Source organism: Oncorhynchus keta, chromosome 7, assembly GCF_023373465.1.
Source record: "Oncorhynchus keta strain PuntledgeMale-10-30-2019 chromosome 7, Oket_V2, whole genome shotgun sequence".
NCBI classification, from domain to species: domain Eukaryota; kingdom Metazoa; phylum Chordata; class Actinopteri; order Salmoniformes; family Salmonidae; genus Oncorhynchus; species Oncorhynchus keta.
The window spans coordinates 13,286,223-13,309,065 of NC_068427.1; the positions used below are offsets into that span (position 1 = coordinate 13,286,223).

General features: G+C 42.6%; 1 protein-coding gene across 3 annotated transcripts in view; it reads left to right on the forward strand.

Annotated features, from left to right (window-relative positions):
• Positions 1-351: 351 nt before the first annotated feature.
• LOC118385801 (collagen alpha-1(XXVIII) chain) overlaps positions 352-22,843 on the forward strand; it is a 41,602-nt gene continuing 19,110 nt past the window's right edge. For all 3 annotated transcript variants that reach the window (XR_008139675.1, XR_008139676.1, XM_052522002.1), the window contains exons 1-11: positions 352-509; positions 827-997; positions 5,022-5,596; positions 8,802-8,822; positions 9,024-9,083; positions 12,999-13,052; positions 13,485-13,529; positions 13,910-13,936; positions 14,020-14,064; positions 14,184-14,228; positions 14,580-14,633. Coding sequence is in view for 1 of the 3 variants with exons in the window: in XM_052522002.1 (XP_052377962.1) it covers positions 832-997; positions 5,022-5,596; positions 8,802-8,822; positions 9,024-9,083; positions 12,999-13,052; positions 13,485-13,529; positions 13,910-13,936; positions 14,020-14,064; positions 14,184-14,228; positions 14,580-14,633 (1,092 nt within the window). In the remaining 2 variants the exon portion in view is untranslated. The remainder of the gene's footprint in view (positions 510-826; positions 998-5,021; positions 5,597-8,801; positions 8,823-9,023; positions 9,084-12,998; positions 13,053-13,484; positions 13,530-13,909; positions 13,937-14,019; positions 14,065-14,183; positions 14,229-14,579; positions 14,634-22,843) is intronic.

The window sequence follows — 22,843 nt, forward strand, 5'->3', positions numbered from 1 at the left end:
AGAGGGAAAGTTTATTGGTCCTTAAGACGTCAACACTTCCTCCCTTTTCCTTTAGCCTTGTATTTAGTCAAATACAGATGACAGGGATGGAGTTACATTACAGGGGTTAAAATTGAAATACATTTTTCAGTTTTGTTGTGGCAAACTATAGAACAAAGGTTTATACAGATGAATTACCCATACATTATACACCACTCGTTAAAATCATGACTTCATGCAACCAGATCAAAAGATATGAGATGCTTGGAGGCATCTTTATAATGTCAACAGTGCTGAAACCCAACCCCATTCGGCCCTCCTCTCTTATAAAGGAGGAGGGAGAGGCTGGGGGGGCTCACAGACACACTGGGTCTCAGGATGTCTATCACTGCTGCTACACACTCAGGAAGCAAACTGGAATGTTCCATCACTGCTGTTCTTCTCTAACTACCTGCACAAGACCAGCATTTTGGACATTGCACAAGCCTACCTCACCCGGATCTGCAGCAGGCAAAAAAAGGCTTTGGATTGTGAGTCTACAGTGGAGTTTTGCTCAGTAAAAAGACAATCTGCCTATATGCATTCTTAGAAATGAAATAGTGGGAAAGTGTCTGATACAAAATCTTAACATTTCAGATTAAAAACTAGTGTTACTTTATTTTAGATGGATCTGATGACTCGTTGTGCACTAATCTTGTGCACAAATATCAATTTTCAAATACTCCATGTTGAGCAATCGTGTTGTCCTCACTGAACATGAAGTAATTTGGTAGATAAATCATGTAGATGGTTGTTTAAATGTAAAAATGCTCCAAAATTGATCCTTGGTTGTCTCTCTCTGCTGGAGGGACAATGTTGTTCCCTGCTGTGACCTGGTTCCTGTTGGTAGCAGGGATGTTGAGTGTCTGGGCTCAGGACTACTATGAAGAGAGAACAGTGAACAAGAGACCCAGGGGCAGGGGGGCCCAACTGCAAGCTCCAGCCATTGCAACTAACGTGCAAAAACATAATGGACAAGGTATGAGGGGGAAAAAACACTATCGTTTTTATAGTGTAGTTGCTCATTGCAAACAGTTGCCATTTCAAACAGTGAGATCACAGATATCTTATTATGTCGCATTTCTGTGACCATAATTCATCAATCCAATAGAAATCCAAATTCCAGCTAAACAAGAGCTTGAGCATGCGTCATAAAAACACATGTTAAAGTTTGGCTAACATAGGTGAAGGTGAACACAGTACATTTGGCAAACACAGGTGGAGAGCGAGGCGCCGACAGAGATGGCCGCCTCGCTTCGCGTTCCTAGGAAACTATGCAGTTTTTTGTTTTTTTACGTGTTATTTCTTACATTAGTACCCCAGGTCATCTTAGGTTTCATTACATACAGTCGAGAAGAACTACTGAATATAAGATCAGCGTCAACTCACCATCAGTACGACCAAGAATATGTTTTTTGCGACGCGGGTCCTGTGTTCTGCCTTTCAAACAGGACAGCGGAATGGATCCCATGCTGCGACCCCAAAAAACGACTCCGAAAAAGAGGGAAACGAGGCGGTCTTCTGGTCAGACTCCGGAGACGGGCACACCGTGCACCACTCCCTAGCATTCTTCTTGCCAATGTCCAGTCTCTTGACAACAAGGTTGATGAAATCCGAGCAAGGGTAGCATTCCAGAGGGACATCAGAGACTGTAACGTTCTTTGCTTCACGGAAACATGGCTCACTGGAGAGACGCTATCCGATGCGGTGCAGCCAACGGGTTTCTCCACGCATCGCGCCGACAGAAATGCCTTATGGCTAACGAGACATGGTGTGATGAAAGAAACATACAGGAACTCAAATCCTTCTGTTCACCTGATTTAGAATTCCTCACAATCAAATGTAGACCGCATTACCTACCAAGAGAATTCTCTTCGATTATAATCACAGCCGTATATATCCCCCCCCCCCAAAGCAGACACATCGATATCTCTGAACAAACTTTATTTAACTCTTTGCAAACTGGAAACCATTTATCCGGAGGCTGCATTCATTGTTGCTGGGGATTTTAAGAAGGCTAATCTGAAAACAAGACTCCCTAAATTTTATCAGCATATGGATTGCGCAACCAGGGGTGGAAAAACCTTGGATCATTGTTACTCTAACTTCCGCGACGCATATAAGGCCCTGCCCCGCCCCCCTTTTGGAAAAGCTGACCACGACTCCATTTTGTTGATCCCTGCCTACAGACAGAAACTAAAACAAGAGGCTCCCACGCTGAGGTCTGTCCAACGCTGGTCCGACCAAGCCGACTCCATACTCCAAGACTGCTTCCATCACGTGGACTGGGATATGTTTCGTATTGCGTCAGTTAACAATATTGACGAATACGCTGATTCGGTGTGCGAGTTCATTAGGACGTGCGTTGAAGATGACGTTCCCATAGCAACGATTAAAACATTCCCTAACCAGAAACCGTGGATTAATGGCAGCATTCGCGTGAAACTGAAAGCGCGAACCACTGCTTTTAATCAGGGCAAGGTGTCTGGTAACATGACCGAATACAAACAGTGCAGCTATTCCCTCCGCAAGGCTATCAAACAAGCTAAGCGTCAGTACAGAGACAAAGTAGAATCTCAATTCAATGGCTCAGACACAAGAGGCATGTGGCAGGGTCTACAGTCAATCACGGACTACAGGAAGAAATCCAGCCCCGTCACGGACCAGGATGTCTTGCTCCCAGGCAGACTAAATAACTTTTTTGCCCGCTTCGAGGACAATACAGTGCCACTGACACGGCCTGCAACGAAAACATGCGGTCTCTCCTTCACTGCAGCCGAGGTGAGTAGTAAGTCATTTAAACGTGTTAACCCTCGCAAGGCTGCAGGCCCAGACGGCATCCCCAGCCGCGCCCTCAGAGCATGCGCAGACCAGCTGGCCGGTGTGTTTACGGACATATTCAATCAATCCCTATACCAGTCTGCTGTTCCCACATGCTTCAAGAGGGCCACCATTGTTCCTGTTCCCAAGAAAGCTAAGGTAACTGAGCTAAACGACTACCGCCCCGTAGCACTCACTTCCGTCATCATGAAGTGCTTTGAGAGATTGCTTACTTTCAATTTGCTTACCGCCCAAATAGGTCCACAGACGATGCAATCTCAACCACACTGCACACTGCCCTAACCCATCTGGACAAGAAGAATACCTATGTGAGAATGCTGTTCATCGACTACAGCTCGGCATTCAACACCATAGTACCCTCCAAGCTCGTCATCAAGCTCAAGACCCTGGGTCTCGACTCCGCCCTGTGCAACTGGGTACTGGACTTCCTGACGGGCCGCCCCCAGGTGGTGAGGGTAGGCAACAACATCTCCTCCCCGCTGATCCTCAACACTGGGGCCCCACAAGGGTGCGTTCTGAGCCCTCTCCTGTACTCCCTGTTCACCCACGACTGCGTGGCCACGCACGCCTCCAACTCAATCATCAAGTTTGCGGACGACACAACAGTGGTAGGCTTGATTACCAACAACGACGAGACGGCCTACAGGGAGGAGGTGAGGGCCCTCGGAGTGTGGTGGGAAAATAACCTCACACTCAACGTCAACAAAACTAAGGAGATGATTGTGGACTTCAGGAAACAGCAGAGGGAACACCTCCCTATTCACATCGATGGAACAGTAGTGGAGAGGGTAGCAAGTTTTAAGTTCCTCGGCATACACATCACAGACAAACTGAATTGGTCCACTCACACAGACAGAATCGTGAAGAAGGCGCAGCAGCGCCTCTTCAACCTCAGGAGGCTGAAGAAATTTGGCTTGTCACCAAAAGCACTCACAAACTTCTACAGATGCACAATCGAGAGCATCCTGGCGGGCTGTATCACCGCCTGGTACGGCAACTGCTCCGCCCTCAACCGTAAGGCTCTCCAGAGGTTAGTGAGGTCTGCACAACGCATCACCGGGGGCAAACTACCTGCCCTCCAGGACACCTACACCACCTGATGTTACAGGAAGGCCATAAAGATCATCAAGGACAACAACCACCCGAGCCACTGCCTGTTCACCCCGCTATCATCCAGAAGGTGAGGTCAGTACAGGTGCATCAAAGCTGGGACCGAGAGACTGAAAAACAGCTTCTATCTCAAGGCCATCAGACTGTTAAACAGCCACCACTAACATTGAGTGGCTGCTGCCAACACACTGACACTGACTCAACTCCAGCCACTTTAATAATGGGAATTGATGGGAAATGATGTAAATATATCACTAGCCACTTTAAACAATGCTACCTTATATAATGTCACTTACCCTACATTATTCATCTCATATGCATACGTATATACTGTACTCTATATCATCGACGGCATCCTTATGTAATACAGGTATCACTAGCCACTTTAACTATGCCACTTTGTTTACATACTCATCTCATATGTATATACTGTACTCGATACCATCTACTGTATATTGCCTATGCTGCTCTGTACCATCACTCATTCATATATCCTTATGTACATATTCTTTATCCCCTTACACTGTGTATAAGACAGTAGTTTTGGAATTGTTAGTTAGATTACTTGTTGGTTATTACTGCATTGTCGGAACTAGAAGCACAAGCATTTCGCTACACTGGCATTAACATCTGCTAACCATGTGTATGTGACAAATAAAATTTGATTTGATAGATATCTATCCTATGAGCGGATGTCCTGGGATATACTACTGTACCTGCTATGTTCCCAAGGAGTTGATATCCTACGGCATTTTCACTCTATTTCATATTAACATGATTTAGCTTGGTCTTTCTGTCCATGTGAGAGATGTAATATCAAGACAAAGAGTTCATTTTAGATAGTGTTTTTGGCATTTTGACGGTGATTGTCATAACTTTGAATGATTGCACTCATCTAAAAATGAGTGAAAATAGAAAACACGGGAACTCTTTATTTGAAGGGCACCTACATAAGAACTTCATAACACATTCATAACTCACAATGACAATTTTTAATAGAATAGCCTCTTGGTGCAATTGTGTGTCTCTGACTCATCTTCACATGAACACAGCCATTTTAGATGAGGACTGCGGTCTGGAGCTTACCTTTCTGCTGGACAGCTCTGAGAGTGCCAAGGAGAACCATGAGCAGGAGAAGCGCTTTGCCATGGATGTGGTGGACAGGCTCCAGGCCGCCCGTCTGCAGACCGGGCGCAGTCTGAGCTGGAAGGCGGCCCTGCTGCAGTACAGCAGTCACGTCATCATCGAGCAGACCTTCAAGCAGTGGAAGGGCACCGACAACTTCAAGTCCCACATCACCCCCATTGTCTACATCGGCCACGGCACCTACACCACCTACGCCATCACCAACATGACCAAAATGTACCTGGAGGAGTCCAGCCCAGGCAACATCAAGGTGGCCATGCTGCTCACTGACGGCATCTCCCACCCCAGGAACCCAGACATCTTCTCAGCTGCCGCTGACGCCAAGAACCAGGGGGTGAAGTTCTTCACGGTGGGCATCACCCGTGCAGCCAACGAGTCAGCCAACGTGGCCCAGCTGAGTTTGTTGGCCAGTTCTCCTGCCTCCCGATACCTCCACAACCTGCAGGATATTGACATTGTGGAGAAAGTCCTCAAAGAAATTGTGAGTATGATCTGCCTTGCATTGCTTCTCAAGAAACACAATGTTAGGTAGTGATGATGACACAATGATACAGTTGTGATTTACATGTAATCAGAGTTGAATTACACAAGATGTTGCAACCAAAATCATCTCTGGAGGTGTTTTTAACCCTCATACTACCAACTACCATGTTTTACATACAACCTAGATCATTTTGATCCAAAGAAGAAACTATTGGAAAAAGCAACAATCATAGCAAAAAATCAACTTAATTCTCATGAAAATATCATTAGACATGTAAATAATGTTATCTGTTTTTTTAAACCAAAACAGACTGTTACTTTTGCAAAATTACAGTTAATTAGCATATTCTGTCAAACAAAAATATGAATGTTTCTAGTGCAATTTTTAGTGCAATCCACATAAGTAAAAAAACAAACAGATTTACCATCATCTGATTGTAGTATCATTTTGTTTTTAGAATTATGAAGTAAATACACATTTTGACATAATCAAAAAGCATGCCCAAATACTCAGTCACTTAAAACCAAATGTTATTGCAACCCAAATACCATAACAAGTTGCACATATAGAATACTGGATGATATTATAGGAATTCTGGTATTTATATTACGTTTCCCGTAAAACATTTGTTTTAGAAGAATACACACCAATACAGCACTGTGTACATTCAGAGAGTAGTTGGTTCTTTATTACAGTTCTGCCAAGTATGCATACCGCTGACCGACTTTTATGAGCTGTTTTGACTGTTTGTACATGGTCAAACCAGTTATAACCATAGCCGAGTACATAAGGTGCTTAATTTCTGCAGATGATCAGTCTATCTGTTCAAAATCCCTGATACAGGTCCCCCTCCACCATCTGAGGATAATTCATATTATATCTCCAGAGAATCCGAGATTCAAATTAATACTTTTTTAGATTTTCCAAAGAATAAATACTTTTTGGAGAATACACACCAATGCAGCTCTTTGTGTCGATTCAGAGTGTATCGGAGTTCTGTATTGCAGTTCGATCAAGTATTTATACCATTGGCAGAAGTTTATATGCCAAAAAAATTAAGATAATTTTGGTTTTGTACAAAGTCATAGAATACGTGGTATAGAAAAGTACAATCTCAGGCGAGTACATGGGGAGTTATATCTCTGCAGATGATCTGTCTATCTGGTCAAAGTCACTGATACAGGTCCCCCTCCACCCTCTATAACTTGGATAACTTGTTATTATGTCTCCAGAGAAATCTAGATTTAAATAAAGGTCCTATCTATCAAGTTACTATAGGCAGAATTAGGTGTGTTTGGCTGTCGTGAAAATTACCCTAAAGGACTTTAATTATTAAGTCTATATGGATGCAGAAACACTAAACAATTATTTCGATTTAGATTCCTATGAACAAGTTGATTGACAAAGTCATGAACATTTTGAAGAATTCATTAAAAAATGATTCCTCTGCGGTCAAAATGACAGCAGGCGGTAGGTAGTATGAGGGTTAAGTAGGATCCAGACTGGAGCCAGAATGACTGACATTCCACAATTCGTAGGGATACAAATTCAAGAGACTGTAGCAAGATAATGAATGGCTATGGATGAGAGTCATGGATTTGGTATTTTTGTTCAATGAGCAGACAGCTGTCTTACATTTCCCAATAGACATGCTGCTTACCATCTCTATATTGTGAGTGCATATCATGGGCTTTACTTTGACTGTTGAATGCTTCATGGGTTTTTTCAATAAGAGTAAACACAACCTCTTGCGGTCGCACCTTACATTCCTCTGAGGGTAAACAGTCAGGGTGCTTTCAGTGATACTCTTTTATCATACCATTTGGTTTGCATTTGTGTCATTGCTATTACAAGGGACTTTCTACACATTCATTTATTTCAAGTGGCAACATAGCCAAACAGAGCTTGGTACGGAACCATAATTCAAGAAACCCCAAAAGTCACTTGGACTCAGACACCAGGCTTTTCAAAGTCTAGTTTATACATCGAACAAAAATATAAACGCAACATGCAACATTTTCAAAGATTTTACTGAGTTACAGCTCATATAAGGAAATCAGTCAATTGAAACACATGTTTTATGCCTTAATATATGGATTTCACATGACTTTGAATACAGATATGCATCTGTTGGTCACAGATCCTTTTTTTTTTAATTAAGGGCGTGGATCAGAATACCAGTCAGTATCTCCTTCGCATAGAGTTGACCAGGCTATTGATTGTGGCCTGTGGAATGTTGTCCCACTCCTCTTCAATGACTGTGTGAAGTTGCTGGATATTGGCGGGAAAAGGAACGCGCTGTCGTACACGTCGATCCAGAGCATCCCCAAACATGTTCAATGGGTGACATGTCTGGAGAGTATGCAGGCCATGGAAGATCTGGGACATTTTCAGCTTCCGGGAATTGTGTACAGATCCTTGCGACAGATCCTTGCGACAGATCCTTGCGAGTTGGGGTGGGCATTCTATGTGTTGTTCTAGTTTTGGTTTTCTATGTGTTTGGCCTGGTATGGTTCTCAATCAGAGACAGCTGTCAATCGTTGTCTCTGATTGAGAATCATACTTAGGTAGCCTGTTTTTCCCACTTGATTTGTGGGTAGTTGTTTTCAGTCTTTGTGTGTCTACACCAGACAGAACTGTTCCGGTTGTTTGTTTGTTGTTTTGTTATTCAGTGTTCAGTTTTCATTAAATACGCTGCGCATTGGTCCTCACCTTATTCCACCAATGACGACCGTTACATGGTTTCTGACAGTTTGTGCATCTGTGGCACAAATTCTAGAGTGGCTTTTTATTGTCCCCCACACAAGGTGCACCTGTGTAATGGATATCCTGTTTAATCAGCTTCTTGATATGCCACACCTGTCTGGTGGAGGGATTATCTTGGCAAATGACTAACAGGGATGTAAACAAATTTGTGCACAACATTTTAGAGAAATAAGCTTTTTATGCGTATGTACAATTTCTGGGATCTTTCATTTCAGCTCATGGGACCAACAATTTACAAGTTGTGTTCATATTTTTGTTCAGTATAGTGAAACATGGGACCGGTGTGTGAAGAGGTTAGGCAAAAGTATGATACATTATGCTAGAGTTTACTAGTCCTGTAATCTAGTTGTAAATGTACCTGGTTTCGGTATGTTTTGGATGATACAGTATATGATTTCCTGTAATGGTTGTCACTGTTTATTCTCTCTCTACACAGACTTACCTGGCTGATGAAGGGGTAGGTACTATTACATTTTGTTGCCTTGATACGCTGTCCTCATTCAACAAATACATAATCAAGTTCAGGGACCCTGAATTAAATAATAATTTATTCTTAAGGGACTTGCCTAGTTTTAAAAAAAAGTTTAAATAAAAACAAATACAAAAAAAGTGTCTTGTCCAGTTACATGTTGATTCTGAAAGCATGTCCTTTTTGAAGTGTCCCCCGGCCCAACAATGTGCCTGTGAGAAGGGCGAAAGAGGACTCAGTGGCTTAGCCGTAAGTACTTTTTCTTTCCTTTCCAAACGCAGAATACTTTTCCTTTGAAATTAAAGAAGGTGATATATTCCTGAAGGGCTGAATTCAATTAAACGTCCCAAAGAGGAATCTTACAAGATTCTGATATTGTGGGTAATTGCTTGGTTTTAGATACTTACAATAATTGCTTGCTTTTTTTCTAAGTTACACCCAGTGGTCATAGAAAGCTGTCTTTCTTGCATCTCCATTACCAGCATTCTGAAAATAGTCCAAATGCTACAGGACAAGACAGATTTTTGGTTGTTTTTCTTCATGAATTTCCTTTAAGCCTCAACTGCTAATTTGTGTTGCCTGTCCTGTCAAGTTGTTGCACATTTCCCTTCCCACATAAGATGTCCCCCATGGAAGCCATGGGCATCCTATGAAGACCTTTACTCGCAATAAATCAGGACCTTTGTCATCGGAAATAACACTTACTACCTCCATTGTCAGCTAGTGAGAGTTGGAGAATGTTGGAGGGGTGTCACGTCCTGACCTTAGTTCCTTTTTTATGTCTCTTTTTTAGTTTGGTCAGGGCGTGTTTTTTTGTTCTAGTGTTCAGTTTCTTTATTAAATCTACCATGAACACGTACCACGCTGCACCTTGGTCCTCTTCACCTTCTTCCACCTATGACAACCGTTACAAGGGGGCTTAAAGTGTAAGATTAGGTTATTCTACACAGTAGTTACTTAAGTAAAAATACTTTAATGTACTACTTAAGTCGTTTTGGGGGGAATCTGTACTTTACTTTATTTATATTTTTGACAACTTTTACTTCACTACATTCCTAAAGAAAATATTGTACTTTTACTCCATACATTTTCCCTGACAACCAAAAGTACTCATTACAGTTTGAATGCTTAGCAGGACAGGAAAATAGTCAAATTCACACACTTATCAAGAGAACACATGGTCATCTTTTGTAAATAATGTCTGAGTGTTGGATTGTGCCCCTGGCTGTCTGAACATTTAAAAAACAATACAATTGTGCTGTCTGCTTTGCTAAATAATAGGAACTTTAAATTATTTATACTTTTGCTTTTGATACTGAAGTACAGTGCCTTGCGAAATATTCGTCCCCCTTGAACTTTGCGACCTTTTGCCACATTTCAGGCTTCAAACATAAAGATATAAAACTGTATTTTTTGGTGAATAATCAACAACAAGTGGGACACAATCATGAAGTGGAACAACATTTATTGGATATTTCTAAAAAATGTAACAAATCAAAAACTGAAAAATTGGGCGTGCAAAATTATTCAGCCCCTTTACTTTCAGTGCCGCAAACTCTCTCCAGAAGTTCAGTGAGGATCTCTGAATGATCCAATGTTGACCTAAATGACTAATGATGATAAATACAATCCACCTGTGTGTAATCAAGTCTCCGTATAAATGCACCTGCACTGTGATAGTCTCAGAGGTCTGTTAAAAGCGCAGAGAGCATAATGAAGAACAAGGAACACACCAGGCAGGTCCGAGATACTGTTGTGAAGAAGTTTAAAGCCAGATTTGGATACAAAAAGATTTCCCAAGCTTTAAACATCCCAAGGAGCACTGTACAAGCGATAATATTGAAATGGAAGGAGTATCAGACCACTGCAAATGTACCAAGACCTGGCCGTCCCTCTAAACTTTCAGCTCATACAAGGAGAAGACTGATCAGAGATGCAGCCAAGAGGCCCATGATCACTCTGCATGAACTGCAGAGATCTACAGCTGAGGTGGGACACTCTGTCCATAGGACAACAATCAGTCGTATATTGCACAAATCTGGCCTTTATGGAAGAGTGGCAAGAAGAAAGCCATTTCTTAAAGATATCCATAAAAAGTGTTGTTTAAAGTTTGCCACAAGCCACCTGGGAGACACCAAACATGTGGAAGAAGGTGCTCTGGTCAGATGAAACCAAAATTGAACTTTTTGGCAACAATGCAAAATGTTATGTTTGGCGTAAAAGCAACACAGCTCATCACCCTGAACACACAATCCCCACTGTCAAACATGGTGGTGGCAGCATCATGGTTTGGGCCTGCTTTTCTTCAGCAGGGACAGGGAAGATGGTTAAAATTGATGGGAAGATGGATGGAGCCAAATACAGGACCATTCTGGAAGAAAACCTGATGGAGACTGCAAAAGACCTGAGACTGGGACGGAGATTTGTCTTCCAACAAGACAATGATCCAAACCATAAAGCAAAATCTACAATGGAATGGTTCAAAAATAAACATATCCAGGTGTTAGAATGGCCAAGTCAAAGTCCAGACCTGAATCCAATCGAGAATCTGTGGAAAGAACTGAAAACTGCTGTTCACAAATGCTCTCCATCCAACCTCACTGAGCTCGAGCTGTTTTGCAAAGAGGAATGGGAAAAAATTTCAGTCTCTCGATGTGCAAAACTGATAGAGACATACCCCAAGCTACTTACAGCTGTAATCGCAGCAAAAGGTGACGCTACAAAGTATTAACTTAAGGGGGCTGAATAATTTTGCACACCCAATTTTTCAGTTTTTGATTTGTTAAAAAAGTTTGAAATATCCAATAAATGTCGTTCCACTTCATGATTGTGTCCCACTTGTTGTTGATTCTTCACAAAAAAATACAGTTTTATATATTTATGTTTGAAGCCTGAAATGTGGCAAAAGGGCGCAAAGTTCAAGGGGGCCGAATACTTTCGCAAGGCACTGTATATTTAAAATCAAATACTTTTAGACTTTTACTCAAGTAGTATTTTACTGGCTGGCTTTCACTTGAGTAACTTTCTATTAAGCTATCTATGACAATTAGATACTTTTTCCACCAATGCTTCTAATCATCAGAACAGACTAGAGAGGCCCCCTTCTGGATGTATGACAGCCATGTTAATGTTCGGGTCCTCAGCATCTGACAATTAGTCTTGTGCTGACAGACAGCTGCATGATCAATAACCAGTGGTGAAAAAAGTACTAAAGTGTTATACTTGAGTAAAAGTAAAGATAGCTTAATAGAAAATGACTAAAGTAAAAGTAAAAGTCACCAAGTAAAATACTACTTGAGTAAAAGTTTAAAAGTATTTGGTTTTAAAAATACTTAAGTATCAAAAGTAAATGGAATTGATAAAAGTATAAATAATTTCAAATTCCTTATATTAAGCAAATCAGACAGCACAATTATTTTTTTATTGGCGGATAGCCAGGGGCACAGTCCAACACAATTGACAAACAAAGCATTTGTGTTTAGTGAGTCTGCCAGATCAGATGCAGTAGGGATGACCAGGGATGTTGTCACGATCGTTGAATTAATGGACCATGGCGCAGCGTGCATAGAGTTCCACATGTTTATTAGATGAAACTCACAGAAAACAATAAAGTGAAGCAAACTGAACCGTGACACTAATGTAGTGCTCACAGGCAACTAGACATAGACAAGATCTCCTCAAAAACCCAGTGGGAAAAGGCTGCCTAAATATGATCCCCAATCAGAGACAACAATAGACAGCTGCCTCTGATTGGGAACAATACCAGGCCAACATAGAAATGAGAACTTGACTACCCTCTCCAGTCACAACCTGACCTAACCAAAATAGAGAATATAAAGGATCTCTAAGGTCAGGGCGTGACAGATGTTCTCTTGATAACTGTGTGAATTGGACAATTTTCCTGTCAAAATGTAACGACTACTTTTGGGTGTCAGGGAAAATGTATGGAGTAAAAAGTACATTCATTTTGGGGCCTCCCTGGTGGCGCAGTGGTCTAGGGCACTGCATTGCACCACCACTGCATTGCACCACCTGTACCACCAGAGACTCTGGGTTCGCGAACAGGCTCTGTCACAGACCTTGACTCACTGTGGATCATTTGCGAAGACATGTTTTGTTCGAAAGTGAGTTAAATGAATCTTGTGTTGTTACTTCATTCCACAGGGGAAGAAGGGTCGCCCTGGAGATGATGGAGCCCCTGGTCTCAAAGGATTGAAGGTCTTTGATTTGTTATGATTCTTTTTAATTATTTAATTGATCTACATACCTGTTGTGTTCCTGATGTCTCTCTAAAATCAAAGACACAGCCAATTTCCATATACTATTCTTGTATAGACATACTGCATATTCCTTATAGGAGTAATAATTTAAGGCTCAGGCTCCCAGGTGGCGCAGAGGTCTAAGGCACTGCATCAAGAGGTGTCACTACAGACCCTGGTTCGATTCTAGGCTGTATCACAACCGGCCGTGATTGGTAGTCCCATAGGGCGGCGCACAATTGGCCCAGCGTCGTCCAGGTTTGGGGTAGGCCGTAATTGTAAATAAGAATTTGTTCTTAACTGACTTGCCTAGTTAAATATAAGTTAAATAATCTAAATGGAATAGCTCCAGTAATATACGGTAGATTGCCATGTTCTCCTTTCCTTTTAGGGAGAGGGAGGACTAAGTGGACTTCCAGGTCGGGATGGCGGAGAAGTGAGTGATACACTTAAACACGTAGTACTTCTTATATGAAATGTTCATATGCGGATCTTTATAGATACAGATCTAGGTTCTTAATCTAATCACCCTGTTGCAGGGGAACTTTCCTGCAACACAGGAAATGTAAAACGTGTAGTGTATTTGAGGTTTAAAAATGCTTCTGAAGTTTTCCACTGTGACATTTCAGACTTGATTTACAAAAAATACATCAAACCCTATAAAAAAAGAATTCCATTAATAATAATCCACATTTCCTGTTGCTGCAGCAAACTGGCTTAAATTAAGATCCTACATCTGTATGTTGATTAAGCATTTATCAATGCACGTACAGCTGTTGCTCACAATCGAACCTATTCTACTGTGTTTGTTTGCAGGGAAAATCTGGTTACAAAGGAGAGAGGGTATGTCATTCAAGATGTCATTACTATTTATGTTATTTTGAAGCTACAGTTCATTCATATGATATATTGCTTTCATTACACAGGGTGAGAGAGGCGAGTGTGGCACTCCAGGAATTAAAGGGGACAGGGTCGGTATGAGTAATCCACTTTATCTGTTCTCTGAGTCTTTCTTTTGTTCTGTTGGTCATACTACAGGTTGATTTATACAGGACCTTTCTTTACTGTCTCATTGAATGTCCACTCCCAGGGTCCTGAGGGCCCAATGGGCACCAGAGGAGTCAGAGGTCTCCAGGTGGGTAAAGAACAGCGACATGTACCTGGGAATTGCCCATGTTCAGATCAATGTGTTCTACTTTTGTGAAACACCTGTATGAACGCATGTATACCCGCTCCATGCTCCACTCCACTCCACTCCCTCCCGCGCACACACACACACACACACACACACACACACACACACACACACACACACACACACACACACACACACACACACACACACACACACAATGTAGTTGATAATGTCTGTAATCTCTGTAGATCTTCCCAGCAATTTAGCATCCATATCTGGGTAGCCTTCACTTTATGTCCCGATGTGAATTGTGCACTCCATATTTATGGAGTGTTCTTTGTTCCTCCCCAGGGTTTACCCGGTCCACAGGGTGACGTTGGACCTGAGGGCCCTCAGGGTAATAAGGTTAGTAAGGAGACACCTCATCACACACATCTGCTGTCGCCTGTACACTTCCTTTTAAGGGAACTTTCAAAGAGAGCTTCCTGCCACGCGTTGTACTACCTGAGAGTCGAGGGGCATGTGTCTCTCTCCCTTAATAGGCACCTGTGGAAAATACTGGCCCGGTGCCAGTGCCTTCCCCTTCACTAATTCAGCAGTGTTGGGATTAATGCTAGTTTTCACATTCATACTCAGGTACAGTTAATGGCAGGAGTCCTGTGTCTAAATATACGGTACACTATCAACTGCCTAAAGCACTGTCTACCTCCTTACCAGTCCTCTATCGGGATTGTCAAGGCACTACAGCTATAAAAAGTAAAATGTTCTCTCTCCATGTGAGAACATGCAGGTTTCCGGTGGAAAGAGAAAAAAGGGTAAACAGAATGTTAAAGACAGATGTTGCTCCCATAATATGAGTATGTTAACTGTACGTGTTGAGATTTTAGCAGCCTAGTGATTTATCTCTTACTAATTGAATCAGCTCCACCATCAAAGACAATCTTTCAAAACTGGATGGATAATTGTGGAAAGAGCCATGTTTATAGTCTACCCTGTTAGGAATATGTTTTAAGAGAGGAATGAATGTAAGGTGTTGAGCATTTAACGGAGGTCAAATGTGATTGTTATGGAGGTGTGGACTGAAATGTGTGAGAGATCTGCCTTGCTTTGGGAAAACATTTTAAGTGGTTATCTCAGCTTTCTGCTTGACAGGCTCCACTTCTTTGTTGTTTCTTGTTTAGGATGAAATAACTCCTAAATCGTGAGTAAATCTCATGATGACTGCAAACTCTCCAGCAAACCATTGCCTCCAGTAAAATAGCTATTAATTGTTTTGAGATGTTTTTGACTACTTTGAGTCGACACCTCAACTGAGACAATGTCTGGCTTTAGGATGTGCCCTGACTTGTTTTAATTTGGAGGGGTAAAATAGTTTTCCCACTTTTCCATATACAGTACAGTTCTGACAATAGCTCCCCACTGGGTATTCACTGGTTGAATCAACGTTGTTTCAACATAATTTGTCAGCGTATTGTGTCATGGAATCAACGTGGAAAATACATTGGATTTGAAAAAAGTAATCAACCAGTACTGTTTTCATCTCATTTCAACCAGCATTGTAAACATTGAAATTAGGGTTAAACTTAAATATATTCACTTAACAGAATCTTACATTGCCTTCAGAAAGTATTCACACCCCTTGGCTTTTTCAAAATGTTGTTGTGTTACAGCCTGAATTTAAAATGGATAAAATGTGAGGTTTTCAGCCTACATACAATTCCCATAAAGTCAAAGTAAAATTAGGTTTTCAAAATGTTAAAAATGCTAATAAAATATGAAATGCTGATATGTCTTGAGTCAATAAGTATTCAACACCTTTGTAATGGCATGCCTAAATAAGTTACATAATAAGTTGCAAGGACTCACTGTGTGCACAATAATAGTGTTGAACATGATTTCTGAATGACTACCTCATCTCTGTACCCCACACATACAAATTATCTGTAAGGTCTCTCAGTCGAGCAGTGCATTTCAAACACTGATTCAACCACAAAGACCAGGGAGGTTTTCCAATGCCTTGCAAAGAAGGGCACCTAATGGTAGATGGGTAAAAATAAGTTAGAGCAAGGGTTGCCTTCCAGAGAGACCGATTGTAACATTCTCTGTTTCACGGAAACATGGCTCTCTCGGGACATGTTGTCGGAATCAGTTCAGCCACCGAAATACCTTATTTAAGTAAGTATTCAGACCCTTTGCTATGAGACTCAAAATTGAGCTCAGGTGCATCCTGTTTCCGTTGATCATCCTTGAGATGTGTCTACAACTTGATTGGAGTCCACCTGTGGTAAACTCAATTGATTGGACATGATTTGGAAAGGCACACACCTGTCTATATATGGTCCAACAGTTGACAGTGTATGTCAGAGAAAAACCAAGCCATGAGGTCGAGGAAATTGTCTGTAGAGCTCCGAGACAGGATTGTTTCGAGGCACAGATCTGGGGAAGGGTACCAAGAAGACAGTGGCCTCCATCATTCTTAAACGGAAGAAGTTTGGAACCACCAAGACTCTTCCTAGAGCTGGCCAAACTGAGCAATTGGGGGAGAAGGGCCTTGGTTAGGTAGGTGACCAAGAACCCGATGGTCACTCTGACAGAGCTCCAGAATTCCTCTGTGGAGATGGGAGAACCTACCAGAGGGACAACCATATCTGCAGCACTCCACCAATCAGGCATTTATGGTAGAATGGCCAGACGGAAGCCATTCCTCAGTATAAGGCTAGGGCTGTTGCGGTGACCGTATTACCGCCACACCGGCGTTCACGAGTCATGAAGGCAGTCAAATTCCACATGACTGTTTAGTCACAGTAATTAGGCTTCTCAAATCAAATCAAAGTTTCACCTTACAGTGAAATGCTTACTTAAAGGCTCTAACCAATGGTGCGGGGAAAAAAAGGTACAGTGAGGGAAAAAAGTATTTGATCCCCTGCTGATTTTGCCCACTGACAAAGAAATGATCAGTCTATAATTTTAATGGTAGGTTTATTTGAACAGTGAGAGACAGAATACCAACAAAAAAATCCAGAAAAACGCATGTCAAAAATGTTATAAAATGATTTGCATTTTAATGAGGGAAATAAGTATTTGACCCCTCTGCAAAACATGACTTAGTACTTGGTGGCAATCACAGAGGTCAGACGTTTCTTGTAGTAGGCCACTAGGTTTGCACACATCTTAGGAGGGATTTTGTTCCACTCCTCTTTGCAGATCTTCTCCAAGTCATTAAGGTTTTGAGGCTGACGTTTGGCAACTCGAACCTTCAGCTCCCTCCACAGATTTTCTATGGGATTAAGGTCTGGAGACTGGCTAGGCCACTCCAGGACCTTAATGTGCTTCTTCTTGAGCCACTCCTTTGTTGCCTTGGCCGTGTGTTTTGGGTCATTGTCATGCTGGAATACCCATCCACGACCCATTTTCAATGCCCTGGCTGAGAGGAGGTTCTCACCCAAGATTTGACGGTACATGGCCCCGTCCATCGTTCCTTTGATGCGGTGAAGTTGTCCTGTCCTCTTAGCAGAAAAACACCCCGAAGCATAATGTTTCCACCTCCATGTTTGACGGTGGGGATGGTGTTCTTGGGGTCATAGGCAGCATTCCACCTCCTCCAAACACGGCGAGTTGAGTTGATGCCAAAGAGGTCCATTTTGGTCTCATCTGACCACAACACTTACACCCAGTTGTCCTCTGAATCATTCAGATGTTCATTGGAAAACTTCAGATGGGCATGTACAGTGGGGAGAACAAGTATTTGATACACTCTCGATTTTGCAGGTTTTCTACTTATAAAGCATGTAGAGGTCTGTAATTTTTATCATAGGTACACTTCAACCGTGAGAGACGGAATCTAAAACAAAAATCCAGAAAATCACATTGTATGATTTTTAAGTAATTAATTAGCATTTTATTGCATGACATACTTGTAAGTATTTGATCACCTACCAACCAGTAAGAATTCCGGCTCACAGACCTGTTCGTTTTTCTTTAAGAATCCCTCCTGTTCTCCACTCATTATATGTATTAACTGCACGTGTTTGAACTCGTTACCTGTATAAAAGACACCTGTCCACACACTCAATCAAACAGACTCCAACCTCTCCACAATGGCCAAGACCAGAGAGGGTGTAAGGACATCAGGGATACAATTGTAGACCTGCACAAGGCTTGGATGGGCTACAGGACAATAGGCAAGCAGCTTGGTGAGAAGGCAACAACTGTTGGCGCAATTATTAGAAAATGGAAGAAGTTCAAGATGACGGTCAATCACCCTCGGTCTGGGGCTCCATGCAAGTTCTCACCTCTTGGGGCATCAATGATCATGAGGAAGGTGAGGGATCAGCCCAGAACTACACGGTAGGACCTGGTCAATAACCTGTAGTGAGCTGGGACCACAGTCTCAAGAGAAAACATTAGTAAAACACTGCGCCGTCATGGATTAAAATCCTGCAGCGCACGCAAGGTCCCCCTGCTCAAACCAGCGCATGTCCAGGCCCGTCTGAAGTTTGCCAATGACCATCTGGATGATCCAGGGGAGGAATGGGAGAAGGTCATGTGGTCTGATGAGACAAAAATACAGCTTTTTGGTCTAAACTCCACTCGCCGTGTTTGGAGGAACAAGAAGGATGAGAACAACCCCAAGAACATCATCCCAACCGTGAAGCATAGAGGTGGAAACATCATTCTTTGGGGATGCTTTTCTGCAAAGGGGACAGGACGACTGCACCGTATTGAGGGGAGGATGGATGGGACCATGTATCGCGAGATCTTAGCCAACAACCTCCTTCCCTCAGTAAGAGCATTGAAAATGGGTCATGGCTGGGTCTTCCAACATGACAACGTCCCAAAACACACAGCCAGGGCAACTAAGGAGTGGCTCCATAAGAAGCATCTCAAGATCCTGGAGTGGCCTAGCCAGTCCCCAGACCTGAACCCAATAGAAAATCTTTGGAGGGAACTGAAAGTCCATATTGCCCAGCGACAGCCACGAAACCTGAAGGATCTGGAGAAGGTCTGTATGGAGGAGTGGGCCAAAATCCCTGCTGCAATGTGTGCAAACCTGGTCAAGAACTACTAATTGCAAACAAAGGTTTCTGTACCAAATATTAAGTTCTGCTTTTCTGACGTAAATACTTATGTCATTCAATAAAATGCAAATTAATCACTTAAAAGTCATACAATGTGATTTTCTGGATTTTAGTTTTAGATTCCGTCTCTCACAGTTGAAGTGTAGCTATGATAAAAAATTACAGACCTCTACAAGTAGGAAAATCGGCAGTGTATCAAATACTTGTTCTCCCCACTGTATATGTGCTTTCTTGAGCAGGGGGACCTTGCAGGCGCTGCAGGATTTCAGTCCTTCACGGCGTAGTGTGTTACCAATTGTTTTCTTGGTGACTATGGTCCCAGCTGCTTTGATATCATTGACAAGATCCTCCCGATACAGGTGCATGATAATGGTCCATTCTAAATGTTTATTTTATTTTTTATTTCACCTTTATTTAACCAGGTAGGCTAGTTGAGAACAAGTTCTCATTTGCAACTGCGACCTGGCCAAGATAAAGCATAGCAGTGTGAACAGACAACACAGAGTTACACATGGAGTAAACAATTAACAAGTCAATAACACAGTAGAAAAAAAGGGGGAGTCTATAGACATTGTGTGCAAAAGGCATGAGGAGGTAGGCGAATAATTACAATTTTGAAGATTAACACTGGAGTGATAAATGATCAGATGGTCATGTACAGGTAGAGATATTGGTGTGCAAAAGAGCAGAAAAGTAAATAAATAAAAACAGTATGGGGATGAGGTAGGTACAAATGGGTGGGCAATTTACCGATAGACTATGTACAGCTGCAGCGATCGGTTAGCTGCTCAGATAGCAGATGTTTGAAGTTGGTGAGGGAGATAAAAGTCTCCAACTTCAAAACAAATGTCACACATATATTATTAGTATGTAAAGACAAGATCAACATCAAAATGGCGCCGACAAAGAGGGCAGCCTCGCTTCTCGTCCTTAATTTTAAGTGTTATTACATACAGCCAGGAAGAATTGTTAGATATCAGATCGGCATAAACTTACTAGCACTACGACCAGGAATGCGACTTTCCCAAAGCGCATAATTTGTTCGAACTATCCTGTGCATTTGAGCTGATTCCAGAGACACACCCAAAACAACACCGCCAGAGAAGAGGTACACGGAGCGGCCTTCTGGTCAGACTTCGAAGGCGCACACACCACCCACCTCTTCCAAGTATATTACTCGCTAATATCCAGTCTCTAGATAACAAGGTAGACGAAATTAGGACAATGCTTGCTTTCCAGAGAGACATCAGGGACTGTAACAAACTCTGTTTCACGGAAACATGGCTCTCTCGGGATATGCTGTTGGAGTCGATACAGCCACCTGGATTCTTTGTACGTCACGCCGACAGGAATAAACATCTCTCCGGGAAGAAGAAGAGCGGGGTGTATGTTTCATGATTATCGACTCATGGTGTAATTGTAACAACATACGGGAACTCAAGTCCTTTTGTTCACCTGACCTAGAATTCCTCACAATTAAATGCAGACCGTATTATCTCCCAAGAAAAATTGTCTTTGGTCATTGTCACAGCCATGTATATCCCCCCTCAAGCCGATACCACGACTGCCCTCAAGGATCTTCACTGGACTTTATGCAAACTGGAAACCATATATCCTGAGGCTGCGTGTTTTGTACTGGCAAAACTCTGGATCACTGCTACTCTAACTTCCACGATGCATACAAGGCCCTCCCTCGCCCTCCTTTTGGCAAATTCAACCACGACTCCATTTTGCTCCTCCCTTCCTATAGGTAGAAACTCAAACAGGATGTACCTGTGTTAAGAACTATTCAATGTTGATCTGGCCAATTGGAATCCACACTCAAGATTGTTTTGATCATACGGACTGGGACATGTTCCAGGTAGCCTCAGAGAATAATATTGACGTATATGCTGATTCGGTGAGTGAATTTCTAAGAAAGTGCACAGGAGATGTTGTACCCACTGTGACTATTAAAACCTACCCTAACCAGAAACCGTGGATAGATGGTGGCATTTGCGTAAACTGAAAGCATGATCCACCGCATTTAACCATGTAAAGGTGACTGGGATTATGGCTGAATACAAACAGTGTAGTTATTCCCTCTGCAAGACAATCAAAGAAGCGAAATGTCAGTATAGAGACAAAGTGGAGTCGCAATTCAACAGCTCAGACACAAGACGTATGTGGCAGGGTCTACAGACAATCACGGACTACAAAGAGAAAACGTCACGGACACCGACATCTTGCTTCCAGACAAACTAAACACCTTCTTTGCCCGCTTTGAGGATAATACAGTGCCACCGACACGGCCCGCTTACACGGACTGTGGGCTCTCCTTTTCCATGGCCGACGTGAGTAAGACATTAAACGTGTTAACTTTTGTAAGGGTGCCGGCCCAGACAGTATCCCTAGCCGCATCCTCAGAGCATGCGCAGCCCAGCTGCCTGGGGTGTTTATGGACATAGTCAATCTCTCCCTCTCCCAGTCTGCTGTCCCCACATGCTTCAAAATGGCTCCCGTTGTTCCTATACCCAATAAGGCAAAGGTAACTGAACTAAATGACTATCGCCCCATAGCACTCACTTCTGTCATGAAGTGCTTTGAGAGGCTAGTCAAGGATCATATAACCTACTCCTTACCTGTCACCCTAAACCCACTTCAATTTGCTTACTGCCCCAATAGGTCCATAGACGATGCAATCGCCATCACACTGCACACTGCCCTATCCCATCTGAGGAATACCTATGTAAGAATGCTGTTCATTGACTATAGCTCAGCATTCAACACCATAGTACCTTCCAAGCTCATCATTAAGCTTGAGGCCCTGGGTCTCAACCCTTTCCTGTGCAATTGGGTCCTGGACTTCCTGACAGGCCGCCCCCCAGATTGTGAAGGTAGGAAACAACATCTCCACCTCGCTGATCCTCAACACTGGGGCCCCACAAGGGTGCGTACATAGCCCCCTCCTGTACTCCCTGTTCACCCATGACTGCGTGTCCATACACGCCTCCAACTCAATCATCAAGTTTGCGGACAACACTACAGTGGTAGGCTTGATTACCAACAACGACAAGACAGCCTACAGGGAGGAGGTGAGGGCACTCGGAGTGTGGCGTCAGCAAAACAACCTCTCACTCAACGATCAACAAAACAAAGGAGATGATCGTGGACTTCAGGAAACTGCAGAGGGAGCACCCCCCTATCCACATGATGGGACAGCAGTGGAGAAGGGGGAAAGTTTTAAGTTCCTCGGCGTACACATCACAGACAAACTGAAATGGTCCACCCACACAGACAGTGTGGTGAAAAAGGCGCAACAGATCCTCTTCAACCTCAGGGGGCTGAAGAAATTTGGCTTGTCACATAAAACCCTCACAAACCTTTACAGATGCACAATTGAGAGCATCCTGTCGGGCTGCACTCACAATAACATCTGCTAACCATTTGTGTGTGACCAATAAAATGTTATTTGATTTGATTTGAAATCAAGAATAGTCTGATGCGTAACAAAATTAGCCTATCACTTGTGAATTATATATTATCACTTGTGAATGA